Consider the following 13,241-nt stretch of genomic DNA (forward strand, 5'->3'; position numbering starts at 1 on the left):
TGCTTACTCGTTGAACTTCTCACTGTTCAGAAGTGGGGCGCATGTCACATATGGTGGAAAGTGCAGCTGACTTACGGAGACACCCTGTAAGGTTTTCAATGCAAGAACCAAAAAGAGGTGGTTTCCCATGGCCTGCCTATGTGTAGTGATCCTGGACTTCCTTGGTGGTCTCCCATCTAAGTGCTAACTAGGGCTGACGCCGCTGAGCTTTCAAGATCTGACAAGATCAAACTAGCCTGCGCCACCCAGGTCAAAGCATGTAACATATGATGGATCCAGTGCAGAAATTCAGCAGTCTGGTCACTGTCCTGTGCCACTGTTGCTTAAGGTAGACCCAAACCAAGCTAGATGTTAATGCAGTTTGAAAGGTCAGCCTTTTCCTATGTGTAAGAAAAGAAAATTCCTTAATGGTTCATCAGCTTCTTTAGCTGTATATAAGAAGAGACTGGATTTCTATCCCACCCTTCAGTACCTGAAGGAGTCTCAGAGTGGCTTACAATCCCTTTCCCTTCCCCTCCCCACAACAGACACCCTGTGAGGTAGGTGGGGCAGCTACTTAATATTTTGTATTGTTTTACTGTTTTATCTGGCATTATGCCCTGTAAGCCGCCCTGAGCCTCCGGGGAGGGCGGGATAGAAATGCAAAAAATAAGTAAATAAATAAATAAATAAATAAATACATGTGGAAGATTGGGGAATCAAACCTGGTTCTCCCAGATTAGAGTCCACGCTCCTAGCCACTACATCAAAATGGCTCTACATGCAGAGAAGTTGTACATTCATATCGAATCATTGAACTTTCTGTGACTGTAACATAGGTGCAAATGTCAGTATTCACATTATGGTATGGTATGGTAACTGCTATCATTAAGCATGCACATTTGCTACTAATATAATATTTCCTTGTATAGTATTGTTATACACACCTCACTTCTCTGAGTGAGGTAAATTCCAAAGGCAGCGGTACAGTTGCAAACCTCCAGGTGGGGCCTGGCGTTTTCCTACGAGGCTGAAGTTGGTTCCTTATTCTCAGTTCCTTATTCATTCCTTATTCGGCTCTTATTCATTAATTCATCCATAAACAGTGAGGAGAGTTTGAAAGCTCTGAACCCCAAAATAAGATTTGGATCCCCAAACTTCATACACCCCCATGTTTAGCGAACTCCCCCTTCCGAGGGGACATATGCTGTGTCCTGGTTAGAGATGTAAAATTTCCGGAAATTTTGAATCTCGGAAAAAAACCCAGGCTTTTTCCAGGTTGTTGTTTTTTTTAACGGAAATTTTCGGAAAAATTGAAAAAAATGCTACATTAGCATTTCTTTTGTCTTTTCTAGATTGAAAGTCATTCTGTTACTTTAGGAACATAAAATATGACTATGGACATTTTTACTTGGCATGAAATTATCACAACTAGCATATTAAAAAAATAGTGTATCCAAACAATTATTACAAACAGAATTCCCACCCACATGCAAAAACAAAACTGAAACCTTTTTATTTTCTTCTGACAATAGCACCTCCTAAAGGAAGAAATGCATCTTGTTCTTGCATTGGAGAGTTCAGTTTGTAACCTAGGACTTGCTTGTCCTCAGTGCACAGAAATTAGATCAATCTGATACCATATATATATATATTTAGAAATTATTTGGAAAATATTTGAACACCAGTCTTAAAATATTTTATTCATCATGTTAAAATAAAACATTCCATAATCAATTTTTTCCTTTTTCTTTTTTCAATTTTTCCAATTTTTCTGAAAAAAACAAAGTTTCAGGAAAAAAATGGGAAAAAATGTTTTTTTCCTAATTTTTCCAGTTTTTTTCCGAGCCTTCACATCTCTAGTTCTGGTCCAAAGCGTGGTTCTTGCGCCACCTACTCCAAAGTGAGGCGCCCCCAGGACAATCACACAGGCAGATACTGGGGCCAAGCTGTACCCCAAAACAATATTTGGACCACCCCAAAGGACTCATCCCCATGCTCTGGAGACTGTGCTCTGCAAGATGACATACAGTGATGCCCGGTCCAAACAGTGGTTCTGGAACCACAGGCTTCCATTTCAGGTGCACGCAAGAACCCCGTATTTCAAAAAAAGATTTGAATAAGAACTGGTTTGACTGTTTGCCCACTACATCCTGGAATAAGGATTGGACTGCCACATCTCATACATCTTCATGTTCAGTGAACTCTCCTCTTCGAGGAGACATATGCTGTGTCCTGGTCCAAAGCGTGGTTCTTGTGCTAGCTGCTCCAAAGTGAGGTGCCCCCAGGGACGTCACACAGGCAGACAGTGGGGCCTGGCTGCACCCCAAAACAATCTTTGGACCACCCCAATTGAAACATCCCCACACTCTGAAGACTGTCACCTGCTATACAGTGATATACAGTGAAGCCTGGTCCATACACTGGTTCTGGTGCTATGAGCTTCTATTCAGAGTGCCTCCAAAGGCCTGTATCTCAAAGAAGATTTGAATAAGGAAGTGCCCTCTGTACCCAAAATGACATTTAGACCTACACACTTCATATACCCGTATGTTCAGCGGACTTTCCCCTTTGAGGGAACATATGCCGTGTACTGGTCCAAAACACGGTTCTTGTGTGAGCTACTCCAAAGTGTGGTGCCCCTAGGACAATCACAAGGGAACATATGCCGTGTGCTGGTCCAAAGCGCGGCTCTTGTGCCAGCTGCTCCAAAGATGTGGTCCCCCTGGAAAATCACCACAGGCAGAGAGTGGGGCCAAGCTGCACTCCAAAACAATCTTTGGACCACCCCAACTGACACATCCCCATGCGCTGGAGACTGTCCCCTGCAAGATGACATACAGTGATGCCCTGTCCAAACACTGGTTCTGGCACCACGAGCTTCTGTTTGGAGTACCTCCCAAAGGCCTGTATTCCAATGAAGATTTGAATAAGTAAGTGACCCTTGTACCCAAAATAAAGATTGGACCACCACATGTCATACACTCCCATGTTCAGCAGACTCTCCCCTTCGAGGGAACATATGCCGTGTGCTGGTCCAAAGCGCGGCTCTTGTGCCAGCTGCTCCAAAGATGTGGTCCCCCTGGAAAATCACCACAGGCAGAGAGTGGGGCCAAGCTGCACTCCAAAACAATCTTTGGACCACCCCAACTGACACATCCCCATGCGCTGGAGACTGTCCCCTGCAAGATGACATACAGTGATGCCCGGTCCAAACACTGGTTCCAGCGCCATGACCTTTTCCAGTGCAAAGACAGCCCCCCAATCTCAAACTACTCATCACCTTCAATAATACAGCATCTAATTTAAACATATAGACTGGCATCAGAGCTTGCAACACACCCTGATGCCAACTTTGCTGCCGCATACACCCAGACAACACAATCACTGGACCTAACAACATCAACTATGCCATCTCAGGTTTATTCACCTGCTCATCTTCTAACAGTGTATTTGTCATCAAATGTCAACAATGCCCTTCAGTTCTCTATATAAGAGAAACAGGTCAAACCCTACACCAAAGGATAAATGGACACAAATCTGGCATCAAGAATCACAAAACAGAGAAGCCTGTAGGAGAACATTTTAACCTCCCAGGGGCCAGGGCACTCCACGGGGGACCTCAGAGTAGTTGTTTCATGTCAAAGGAATTTCAGAAACTGGAATAGGAGATTGCAGAATTGCAAGTTATTGCAGGACAATGGAACTCCCAGGGTTTGACAGAGATATTGGTTGCTTATCACACCATACAAGCCAATTCATTGTGTTCTTACTTATACCCAGAAATTACAGTTTGTTGGTCTTATAGAGGCCACTGGTTTGCGCCCCCCCCCCCCCGTACTTCTGAAAGAGTACTGTCATTATCCAGTAGAGGCTGTAAGTTGCTGATGATGTGTTAAGATGTTTTGAGTTGAGAGCTGTATGTAACCATTAGTGGCGTCGTATTATTGTCTCTTTTGGGCTTGACGTGGTAGTCCAAACCTTATTCTGGGGTGCAGAGGGCAAGCTGTCTGACCAGTTTCTTATTCCAATCACCTTTGAAATAAAGGCCTTTTGGTTGAAATCCAAACAGAAGCCAGTGCTGCCAGACCCAGAGTTTGGACCGGGTGCTGCTATGTGTCTTCTTGCAGGGGACGGTCTCCAGAGCGTTGTGATGTGTTATTTGGCGGGTGCAGCCTGGCCCAAGTGTCTGCCCGTGTGATTGTCCTGAGAGCACCGCACTTTGGAACAGCTGGCACAAGAACCATGCTTTGGACCAGGAAACAGCATATGTCCACTCAAAAGGGAGAGTCCACTGAACATGGGGGTGTACATATTGTGGCAGTCCAAACCTCATTTTGGGGGCAGAGGGCACTTCCTTATTCAAATCTTCTTTGAAATACAGGCCTCTGGGAGGAACTCTGAATGGAAGCTGGTGGCATCTAGTGTTAGGAGTAGAGTTATTAGAATTGGGTTACTAGGGTTAGGGTTACTGGGGTTAGGGTTAGGATTATTAGGGTTAGGGTTAGATTAATTAGGGATAGGGTTAGGCTTATTAGGGTTAGGGTTGTTAGGATTAGGGTTAGGTTTGTTAGGGTTAGTATTGTTAGGAATACGGTTACTAGGGTTAGGTTAATTAGGGATAGGGTTAGGCTTATTAGGGTTAGGATTAGGGTTATTAGGGTTAGGGAAGGGTTACTAGGGTTAGGTTAATTAGGGATAGGGATAGGATTATTAGGGCAAGGGTTAGTATTGTTAAGGTTAGGGTTGTTAGGATTAGGGTTACTGGGGTTAGGGTTAGGATTATTAGAGATAGGGTTATTAGGGTTAGGGTTATTACAAATAGGGTTAGGGTTATTAGGGTTGGGGTGGTTAGGGGTTAGAGTTAGGGTTATTAGCGTTAGGATTAGGATTAGTAGGTTTAGGCTTATTAGGGTTAGGGTTATTAGGGTAAGGGTTAGGATTGTTAGGGTTAGGGGTATTAGGGTTAGAGTTAGGATTGTTAGGGTTGGGGTTGTTAGGGTTAGGGAAGGGTTACTAAGGTTAGGGTTATTAGGGTTAGGTTAGGGTTATTAGGGTTAGGTTAGGGTTATTAGGGTTAGAGTTATTAGTGTTAGGTTACTGGGGTGAGCTGTGGTGGCTCAAGTGGTTAAGACACTGAGCTGCAGGCTGTGGAAGGTCAGTAGTTCAGCAGTTCAAGACCCGGGTGCCGCAAGACAGGGTGAGCTCCTGTCTCTAGTTCCAGCTCCTGCCAACCTAGCAGTTCGAAAGCAAGAAATTGCAAGTAGATAAATAGGTACCACTTCGGTGGGAAGGTAACAGCGTTCCGTGCGCCTTGGTGTTTAGTCATGCCGGCCACATGACCACGGAAACGTCTTTGGACAGCGCTGGCTCTTCGGCTTTGAAACGGAGATGAGCACCACAACCCTAGAGTCGGATTCAACTGGCTTTCGAGCAAGGGAACCTTTACCTTTTTACTGGGGTTAGGGTTGTTAGGGTTAGGGTTAGGATTGTTAGGGTTTGGATTATTAGGGCTTGGGCTAGGGTTATTACGGTTGGGATTAGGGATACTAGGGTTAGGGTAGGGATTCTTAGGGTAAGGGTTCTTAGGGGTAGGGTTACGATTCTTTGGGTTAGGGTTGTTAGGGTTAGGATTGTTAGGAATAGGGTTAGGGTTATTAGGGATAGGGTTAGGGTGGTTAGAGTTAGGGTTATTAGGGTTCGGGTCACTAGGGTTAGGGTTAGATTTATTAGGGTTAGGGTTATGAGGGTTAAGGTTAGGATTGTTAGCGTTAGGGTTATTAGGGTAAGGGTTAGGGTTGGGTTAGAGTTAGTATTAGGGTTAGGATTATTAGGGTAGAGTTAGGGTTATTAGAGTTAGGGTTAGGATTGTTAGGCTTAGTGTTAGGGTTCTTAGGATTGGGGTAGGATTATTAGGGTTAGGGTTAAGATTATTACCTTTAGGGTTAGGATAATTAGGGTTAGGGTTGTTAGGGTTAGAGTTGCTAAGGTTAGGGTTACTAGGGTTAGGTTTATTAGGGTTAGGGTTAAGACTATTTTGATTAGGGTTATTAGGGTTAGGGTTATTAGGGTTAGGGTGGTTAGGGTTAGAGTTAGTAGGGTACGGGTTAGGAGGCACTCCAAATAGAAGGTCATGGCACTGGAACCAGTGTTTGGACTGGGCACCACTGTATGTTATCTTGCAGGGGACAGTCCCCAGAGTGTGGTGATATGTCAGTTGGGGTGGTCAAAAGATTGTTTTGGGGTTCAGCCAGGCCCCACTGTGTACTTGTGTGACTGCCCTAGGGGCACCACACTTTGGAGCAGCTGGCACAAGAACTGCACTTTTGACCAGGACACAGTAGATGTTCCCTCAAATTACAGAGTCCGCTGAACATACGAGTGTATGAAGTGTGTAGGTCTAAATATCATTTTGGGTACAAAGTGTCAGCATATACAGATAGCTGTCAAGATCACAGCAAGTCATGTAGACAGGATGTTTAGATCAAGACAATCTAGTTTGACAGCTGAGTGATCATATGACTCTAGATTGCATCATTTCTGTAGGTGTCACTATGACTCAGCAATTGTACAGGGCTGTACTCTGATTGGTCTAAACTTGTATATATTGTAACCAGTTCTTGGTAGCTCACTGCCTGTATGGTTACTGCTGTTCTGCATAGCACTTTGATGGTTGGAGTCCTGAATTGCTACAAACTGTATACATTCTCTGTAAATAAATTGTACATACTCTGTAAAGACAACAGAGTGCTCTGCTACTTTTTCGGCTTCAAACACCATCACAGAGGGCCCTTTATTCAAATCTTCTTTGAAATACAGGCCTCTGGAAGGCACTCTGAATAGAAGCTCATGGCATCAGAACCAGTGTTTGAACTGGGCATCGTGGAGAGCGATCAGACGGGGGGTAAAGCGGTTACAACCGTTGCACTCAGGATACCACCACTTGGGGATCTAGTAGCAAAATACAACGGTTTAAAGCTCTTTGCAACGGTTAGGGACGGAATGTTCGCCGTGTGAATGCCGGTAAGTACACCGATTCCAACCGGCACCTATACCGTTGTAAATGCCCTGTCTGAACGCACCCAATGTGTGTAATCTTTCAGGAGACAGTCTCCAGACCTTGGGGATGTGTCAGTTGGGGTGGTCCAAAGATTGTTTTGGGGTACAGCTTGTCCCCAGTATCTGCCTGTGTGATAGTCCTGGGGGCACCTAATTTTGGAGCAAGAACTGCGCTTTGGACCAGGACACAGCATATATTCCCTGGAAGAGGAGAGTCCACTGAACATGTGGGTGTATGAAGTGTGTAGGTCTAAATCTCATTTTGGGTACAGAGGGCACTTCGTTATTCAAATCTTCTTTGAAATACAGGTCTTTTGAAGGCACTCCAAATAGAAGGTAATGGCGCCGGAACCAGTGTTTGGATCGGGCATCACTGTATGTCATCTTGCAGGGGACAGTCTCCAGAGCATGGGGATGAGTCCTTCAGGGTGGTCCAAAGATTGTTTTGGGGTACAGCTTGTCCCCAGTATCTGCCTGTGTGATAGTCCTGGGGGCACCTAATTTTGGAGCAAGAACTGCGCTTTGGACCAGGACACAGCATATGTCCCCTCGAAGGGGAGAGTTCGCTGAACATGGGGTTGTATGAAGTTTGGGGGTCCAAATCTTAGTTTGGGGTTCAGAGCTTTCAAACTCTCCTCAGTGTTTTTGGATGAATTCATGAATAAGACGCAAATAAGGAATGAATAAGGAACTGGGAATAAGGAACCAACTTCAGCCTCCTCGTTTTCCTGGAATTTCAACTGTTTCCCAGACTACAGAGATCAATTCCCCTGGATCAAATGGTAGCTTAATTCAGGGGTGGGGGGGAGACGCTATGGCATTACATTGTATCCCTGCCGAGCTTCCTCCTTTCCCAGAGGGATGCCTGCCTCAGATCTCCAGGAATTTCTGAAGCTAGTAGTGGTTCCCTTTGGAGGACAAAACACTGCAGACTGTTAGTGTTTTTATGATATTAAGAAATGCACAAGTAGAGAACACAGCCGGAGTCACCAAGGTACTTTGCCTCTAGGGCAGATCTGCTATTCACAACAGATCCCCACCCCGCTCCGCCAACTTAAGCGGTTCATACCTGCCTCCCCTTCCGTTAGGTGAGAAGAGAAGAATGCATTCATTTAACTTTGATGGGAGTTATTTTAATGTGTTTGTAAAATTACTACTTTCAACAACAAAAAATAACTCCCCTCTCTTTTCCTATATGTAAATGGTTGAGGACATTGTGTTTCACTGAAGAGAAGTGTGCTTGCACACGGAAGCGCATACCTTAAATAAGACTAGTTTGTTGGTCTTAAAGACGCCACTGGACTCAAAACTCTGCTGGAAAAGGACAAGTGGTCGTGAGAGTAGTGCGCATGCGTATTGCGAGGCTCCACGGCTCTGAGGCAACGCAGAATTCTTTTTCGAAGGGTTATGGAAACACCGGTACGCAGGCGCGTGACGTGTGTAAACGCAAGGGGAGGGCCGAGACGCAGCCTGAGACCGTTTGGGGGCGCGGCCAGTGCCACAGGGGGCAGTGCCAGTGCACAGCGAACGGTTCGCGTCTGTGGCTGATGACGTGACTGCCTGGCGGTGTCTGGAGGGCGCGTCGTCTCCTCTCATTCCTGTTCCTCCTCTCGCCTCAGCGCGCCGCCCGCCATTTTGAGCGTCTCTTCCTTCCTTCCTTCTTTCCTTCCTTGGTTCCGCTCGGCAGGGAGGGTGAGCCGATGCGCCCGGGCGTGAAGCTGTTCGTGGGCAACGTGCCCGAAGAAGCGTCGCAGGTGGAACTGCGCGAGTTGTTCGAGGCAGCGGCGGCCGAGCCGGGCGAGGTGCTGAGCGTGGCCCTCATGAAGCAGTTCGCCTTCGTGCACATGCGCGACGAGGAGGCGGCCGAGCGCGCCATCCTCAAGCTTAATGGCCACCCGCTGCACGGCCGCCGCGTCGTCGTCGAGCCCTCGCGGCCTAGGCCCACGCACACCGTCAAGGTCTTTGTGGGCAACGTCTCGGCGGCCTGCACTAGTAGCGAGCTGCGCGTCCTCTTCCAGCAGTACGGGCCCGTTGTCGAGTGCGACGTCGTTAAAGGTATCGGCGGGAGCGAGAGGCTCCGTTCTCTCCCCCTTGGGCGCAGGGCCCCCGCATGGCGGGTCCCTCCTCCCATTTCCCTTCTCTTACCTCTTCCTTACCCAGCAGCGCAGTAAGGCAGCGGCCCAACCTTCAACAAATGGGGCGGGGAGGGGTAGACTGGCTCCGGCTAAGGAGGCGTCGCCGTCACGTAATAAACCGACTGGCCCGCCGTGTATTTGTTCGATCCTCCTCGTAAAAAAAAAACCCGGCTACTTGAGTCGACTGTATACTCTCGGGAAAGTCCCGATTAGAGTCTGTCGCCTCTAGGCTCCCCCGGCATCGGACTGTGAACGCGAAAGCTCCGTTTAGCTCTCATGGCTTTCGGCACGCCTTGTCTTTGTTCGAAGATGACTTCGATGGTGGCTGTCACCACCACATCCTGTGTACACATAAGAGAAGCGCCATCGTGGGCGGGGTGGGTAAAGATGGTTCTGAGTGGGGGCATAAGCGCCTTCTTCCTGCTTGCGGATACCACTAGAGGGGTCTAAGAAATGGTCGCTCTCGCTCCATACCGTCATGGGATAAAGAGACATTTTAGAGAATGGCTCCGTAAGATGGGGTGGGAATATGGTCAGTAGAAAGCTGGGAGTGGGGGGCGTAGAGTTATCAGATGGTAACCACTGAGCCCCGCTTTGCAAAAACAATTCTTGACAGAGGTACAGAGCATTCAACTGCATTGCCATGATATGTGGCACCTTCTGTGCTGGACAGATATTCTTCCTACAGGATCTCTGTCTTACAGCAAACTGCTCACGGTGTTCACCTGACTTTGCAGTCTCATGCCATGCGATTTAAACTATGTCCCCATTTTCCACCCATTCATCTATACAAGGACTGTGATATCACAAGACTGGATTCTCTGAGGTACCCTTGTTGCTAGGCCAAAGTTTTTGAACCCACAGCAAGCATTAGGAGGACTCTAGTAATGTTGGGCATTAAATAAGGTTTAATAGAATACCTATTTTTTGAGTCACCATGGCAATAAGAGGAAGGCAATGAACAACTTTTTTCATAATTCAGTACCTCCCCCCTTGCAAAATGATAAATAACAAGAAAATAAGAAAGATATTTGCACTTGTAAAGGATATTTGAAATGTGCTAACTGTAGAAAGAAGCTTTTGTTGCTGGCAGATCAAATTTCAGAAATCCTTTCTGAGTGCAGATAAGTTTTTGTCTTGTTACTCTGGTGACTTTGTCAACAAAACTGATGTTCTGCCTTAAGAGAAAACACTTCCAGAGTTGCATAGTCTGTTGTATTAGTGTAGTTGCATGATGGTGCATGGCTTATTTATGGGTTCTTGGTGGGGGTGGAATGTTAGGAATTCAGATTACCCTTCTGCTCTGTACACCTAGGTTGTGTTTAGGAGTGGACAAAGCTTTCCATTTGTTTAAGTCTCCCCTTGCAGTGGAGAAAGTTCCTTTTGCTGTCCACAACAGGATGTATGGCTCTGGAAGGGAGTGACAAGAATAAAATCATGTTCTCTGCAAGACAGGAAGTTCTTCCTTTAATTCCCTGCCCCATTAAAGTAGGTATATGTTTTATCACCCAGTTCTGAATATTAATTGTGTGCTCACCTGTGTACACCAAAGTGGTCGCTTACTTCAAGTGTTCAGCCTGATCCACCTCAGAGGGTGGTTGCTGTGAGAGAAGGAAAGAGAACAATGGTCTAAGCCAGTGATGGCGAACCTTTTAGAGAACGAGTGCCCAAACTGCGACCCAAGACCCACTTATTTATCGCAAAGTGCCAACACGGCAATTAAACCTGAATACTGAGGTTTTACTTTAGAAAACACAACTCATACATTAACTTAAGATGATCCAAACAAAGTAAGGAAAGCAATCCCAAATGCTTTCATTGACTTAAAATTATTTGGCAGAGAATTCGACACTTTAATGATGGTCTGGGCCTGGCTGGGGTGATGGCACGCGTGCCCACAGAGAGGGCTCTGCGTGCCACCTCTGGCACCCGTGCCATAGGTTCGCCACCACTGGTCTAAGCTGTTTTGAGTCCCAACTGGGGAGAATAGTGGAATATAAATAAATGCATATATATAGATGGGCTTGCTTCTCCTAGAGCTTAGCATTCTGAGGCTGTGTGATTCTTGTTATTCTCTCTTGCCCCATTAAATATATCCCATTTGAGGGTTTAAAAAAAAATAGTTGCACAGGAGAGGATATAGGGCCAATTTACTGCTCATTTTTGACTGCTTGGGGTGTTAAAATCATCAGAAAGCAGCACTGTGGGAGTCGGCAAAAGGTGTAGCTTGTACCTGCCATCACTTCCCAAATCCATACCACTGCTGCCCAGCTTGGGTCCAGAACAGCACTTGCATGGGAGAGGCATGTGCACATGGGGCACCTGTGGTAGCTTGCTCAGGTCCAATGCGGTCTGCAGAGGTGCTTCATTGGACTCAGGCAGATGGCATGGAAGGAGAGCTCTTGAGCAGGGTCCTCAGAGATGATGTTACTCTTGAAGAGCACATTCTGACTCCTAGCTAGTACAATTGAAAGCAGTCTCAGATTTGCAACTGCTTTAAAAAAGCTGGTGGTGAACATAGATGGTATTTATGGGCTTACCTACTCACAGTGGGTAAAACAGTAATGATTTTTGTGATCTGTCTTCTATTTATTAAAACATTTGAATCCTCCTTTCTTCTTGGGTTAAGGCAGTTTATAAGTAATAATTAAAACACTACTGAGGAAAACCAGCTAAAATAACTGTTGTCCCCCCAACTCCTCCCTGTTGAAAAATGTCTACAGTCCATACCACGTGAAAAGCCCCACAAACAAAGAAGCCTTGCAGCACTTCTGAAAGATCTCCAACAAGGGGGCTCCCCTCCCCTTTTCAAGGAGCCTGTTCCACAGAGTGGGAACCACAGTGGAAAATGCCTGGACTCTGGTTGATGCCAGACAGGTTGCCCTAAGTGTGGAAACAGCCTGAAGACCATAGTTGGCATATGGCGATGTATGGGAGGAGATGATGGTTCAGCGACATGGGCTCTAATCTGTGTAGGGCTTCAAAGGTCTTTACTAGCACCATGAGTTGGCAATTGAAAACAAACTAGCAGCCAATTTAGCTGTTTCAGAGTGGGCAAGATATGCTCCCATTGCCTAGTGCCTGACAACAATTAGGCTGCTGCATTCTGGATCAGCTGCAACTTCTGGGTTGTCTTCAAGGGGAGCCTACCATGGGCACATTTCAGTAATTCAGTCATGTGATTACAAAAAAACTGGATCCGCATGGCCAGATTGGCAGAGTCTAATAAAGGAGAGAGTTAGTGAGCCAGTTGTGGCTGATAGAATGAACTCTTAGCCACTGTTGGATCTGTGGATACCCTCAGCCAAAGCTGGCTCCACTCCAACTAGCACAAGTGGATCCAGTCTTTCTAAAACATCAGCCTTCCTGACCAGGGCCCCAGTCACACGGCAAAGTTGCCGCGGGAGAGGCACGGATGGTGGGTGGATTATCCGGGCGCAATCACACCCCAACATCTGGGAAGTGGAGCGCACCCGTGGCTTACCGCCGACAATGCGCGTTAAAAACCTAGTACCTCCAAGGTACTAGTAAACATTTGCCACAGGCTGCCTCCAGACACTGGTGGTGTGATCGCACCGGCGCACGGCATTCCCCTCCGTTCCCTCGTTTACCCGCCGGCACCGAGGGAAGGACCCGTGGTGTGCCACCGGCGCATCTGAGCGCGTAATTGCGGATCAAACTGCGCCTGGGCAATTAGCCATGCCTCCCCCCCGCGCGGTATCCAGCCCGTGTGACCGTAGCCCAGTAATACCTCTGCCTTGTCTGAATTCAACTTCAGTTTGTTGTTCTGTTGGAAGTGACCGGATCCAATGTAGGTCGTATACACCTCAGATGGATTTATTTTCTTGTAGTTCCCAGCTGTTGCCAAAAGGAAAATTATTTCCTGTGATGTTAATATAAGAACACAAGGGGTGGACCTGCGATACTCGCGGAAGGGGGGGGAGGCAGAGGAGGAAGCAGCAGGAGGTGGTAAGTACCCCCCCATCCTGCTGGTTCCCCCCTGTCCTCCACCCCCCCTTGATCTCCCCCCATTGCCTCCCCCCCAGCACCTCCCCCCCTCCCAACCCG

The 13,241-nt window shown here is 46.9% G+C and overlaps 1 protein-coding gene across 1 annotated transcript in view; it reads left to right on the plus strand.

Moving 5' to 3' along the window:
• Positions 1–8,655: 8,655 nt before the first annotated feature.
• The window catches only part of RBM14 (RNA binding motif protein 14), a 13,160-nt gene continuing 8,574 nt past the window's right edge, over positions 8,656–13,241 (plus strand). Inside the window, exon 1 of the mRNA XM_015411917.1 lies at positions 8,656–9,093. Coding sequence (XP_015267403.1) covers positions 8,739–9,093 — 355 coding nt within the window. The 5' untranslated portion in view covers positions 8,656–8,738. The remainder of the gene's footprint in view (positions 9,094–13,241) is intronic.

This window comes from Gekko japonicus, unplaced genomic scaffold, assembly GCF_001447785.1.
Source record: "Gekko japonicus isolate JY-2015 unplaced genomic scaffold, Gekko_japonicus_V1.1 scaffold563, whole genome shotgun sequence".
Classification (NCBI taxonomy): domain Eukaryota; kingdom Metazoa; phylum Chordata; class Lepidosauria; order Squamata; family Gekkonidae; genus Gekko; species Gekko japonicus.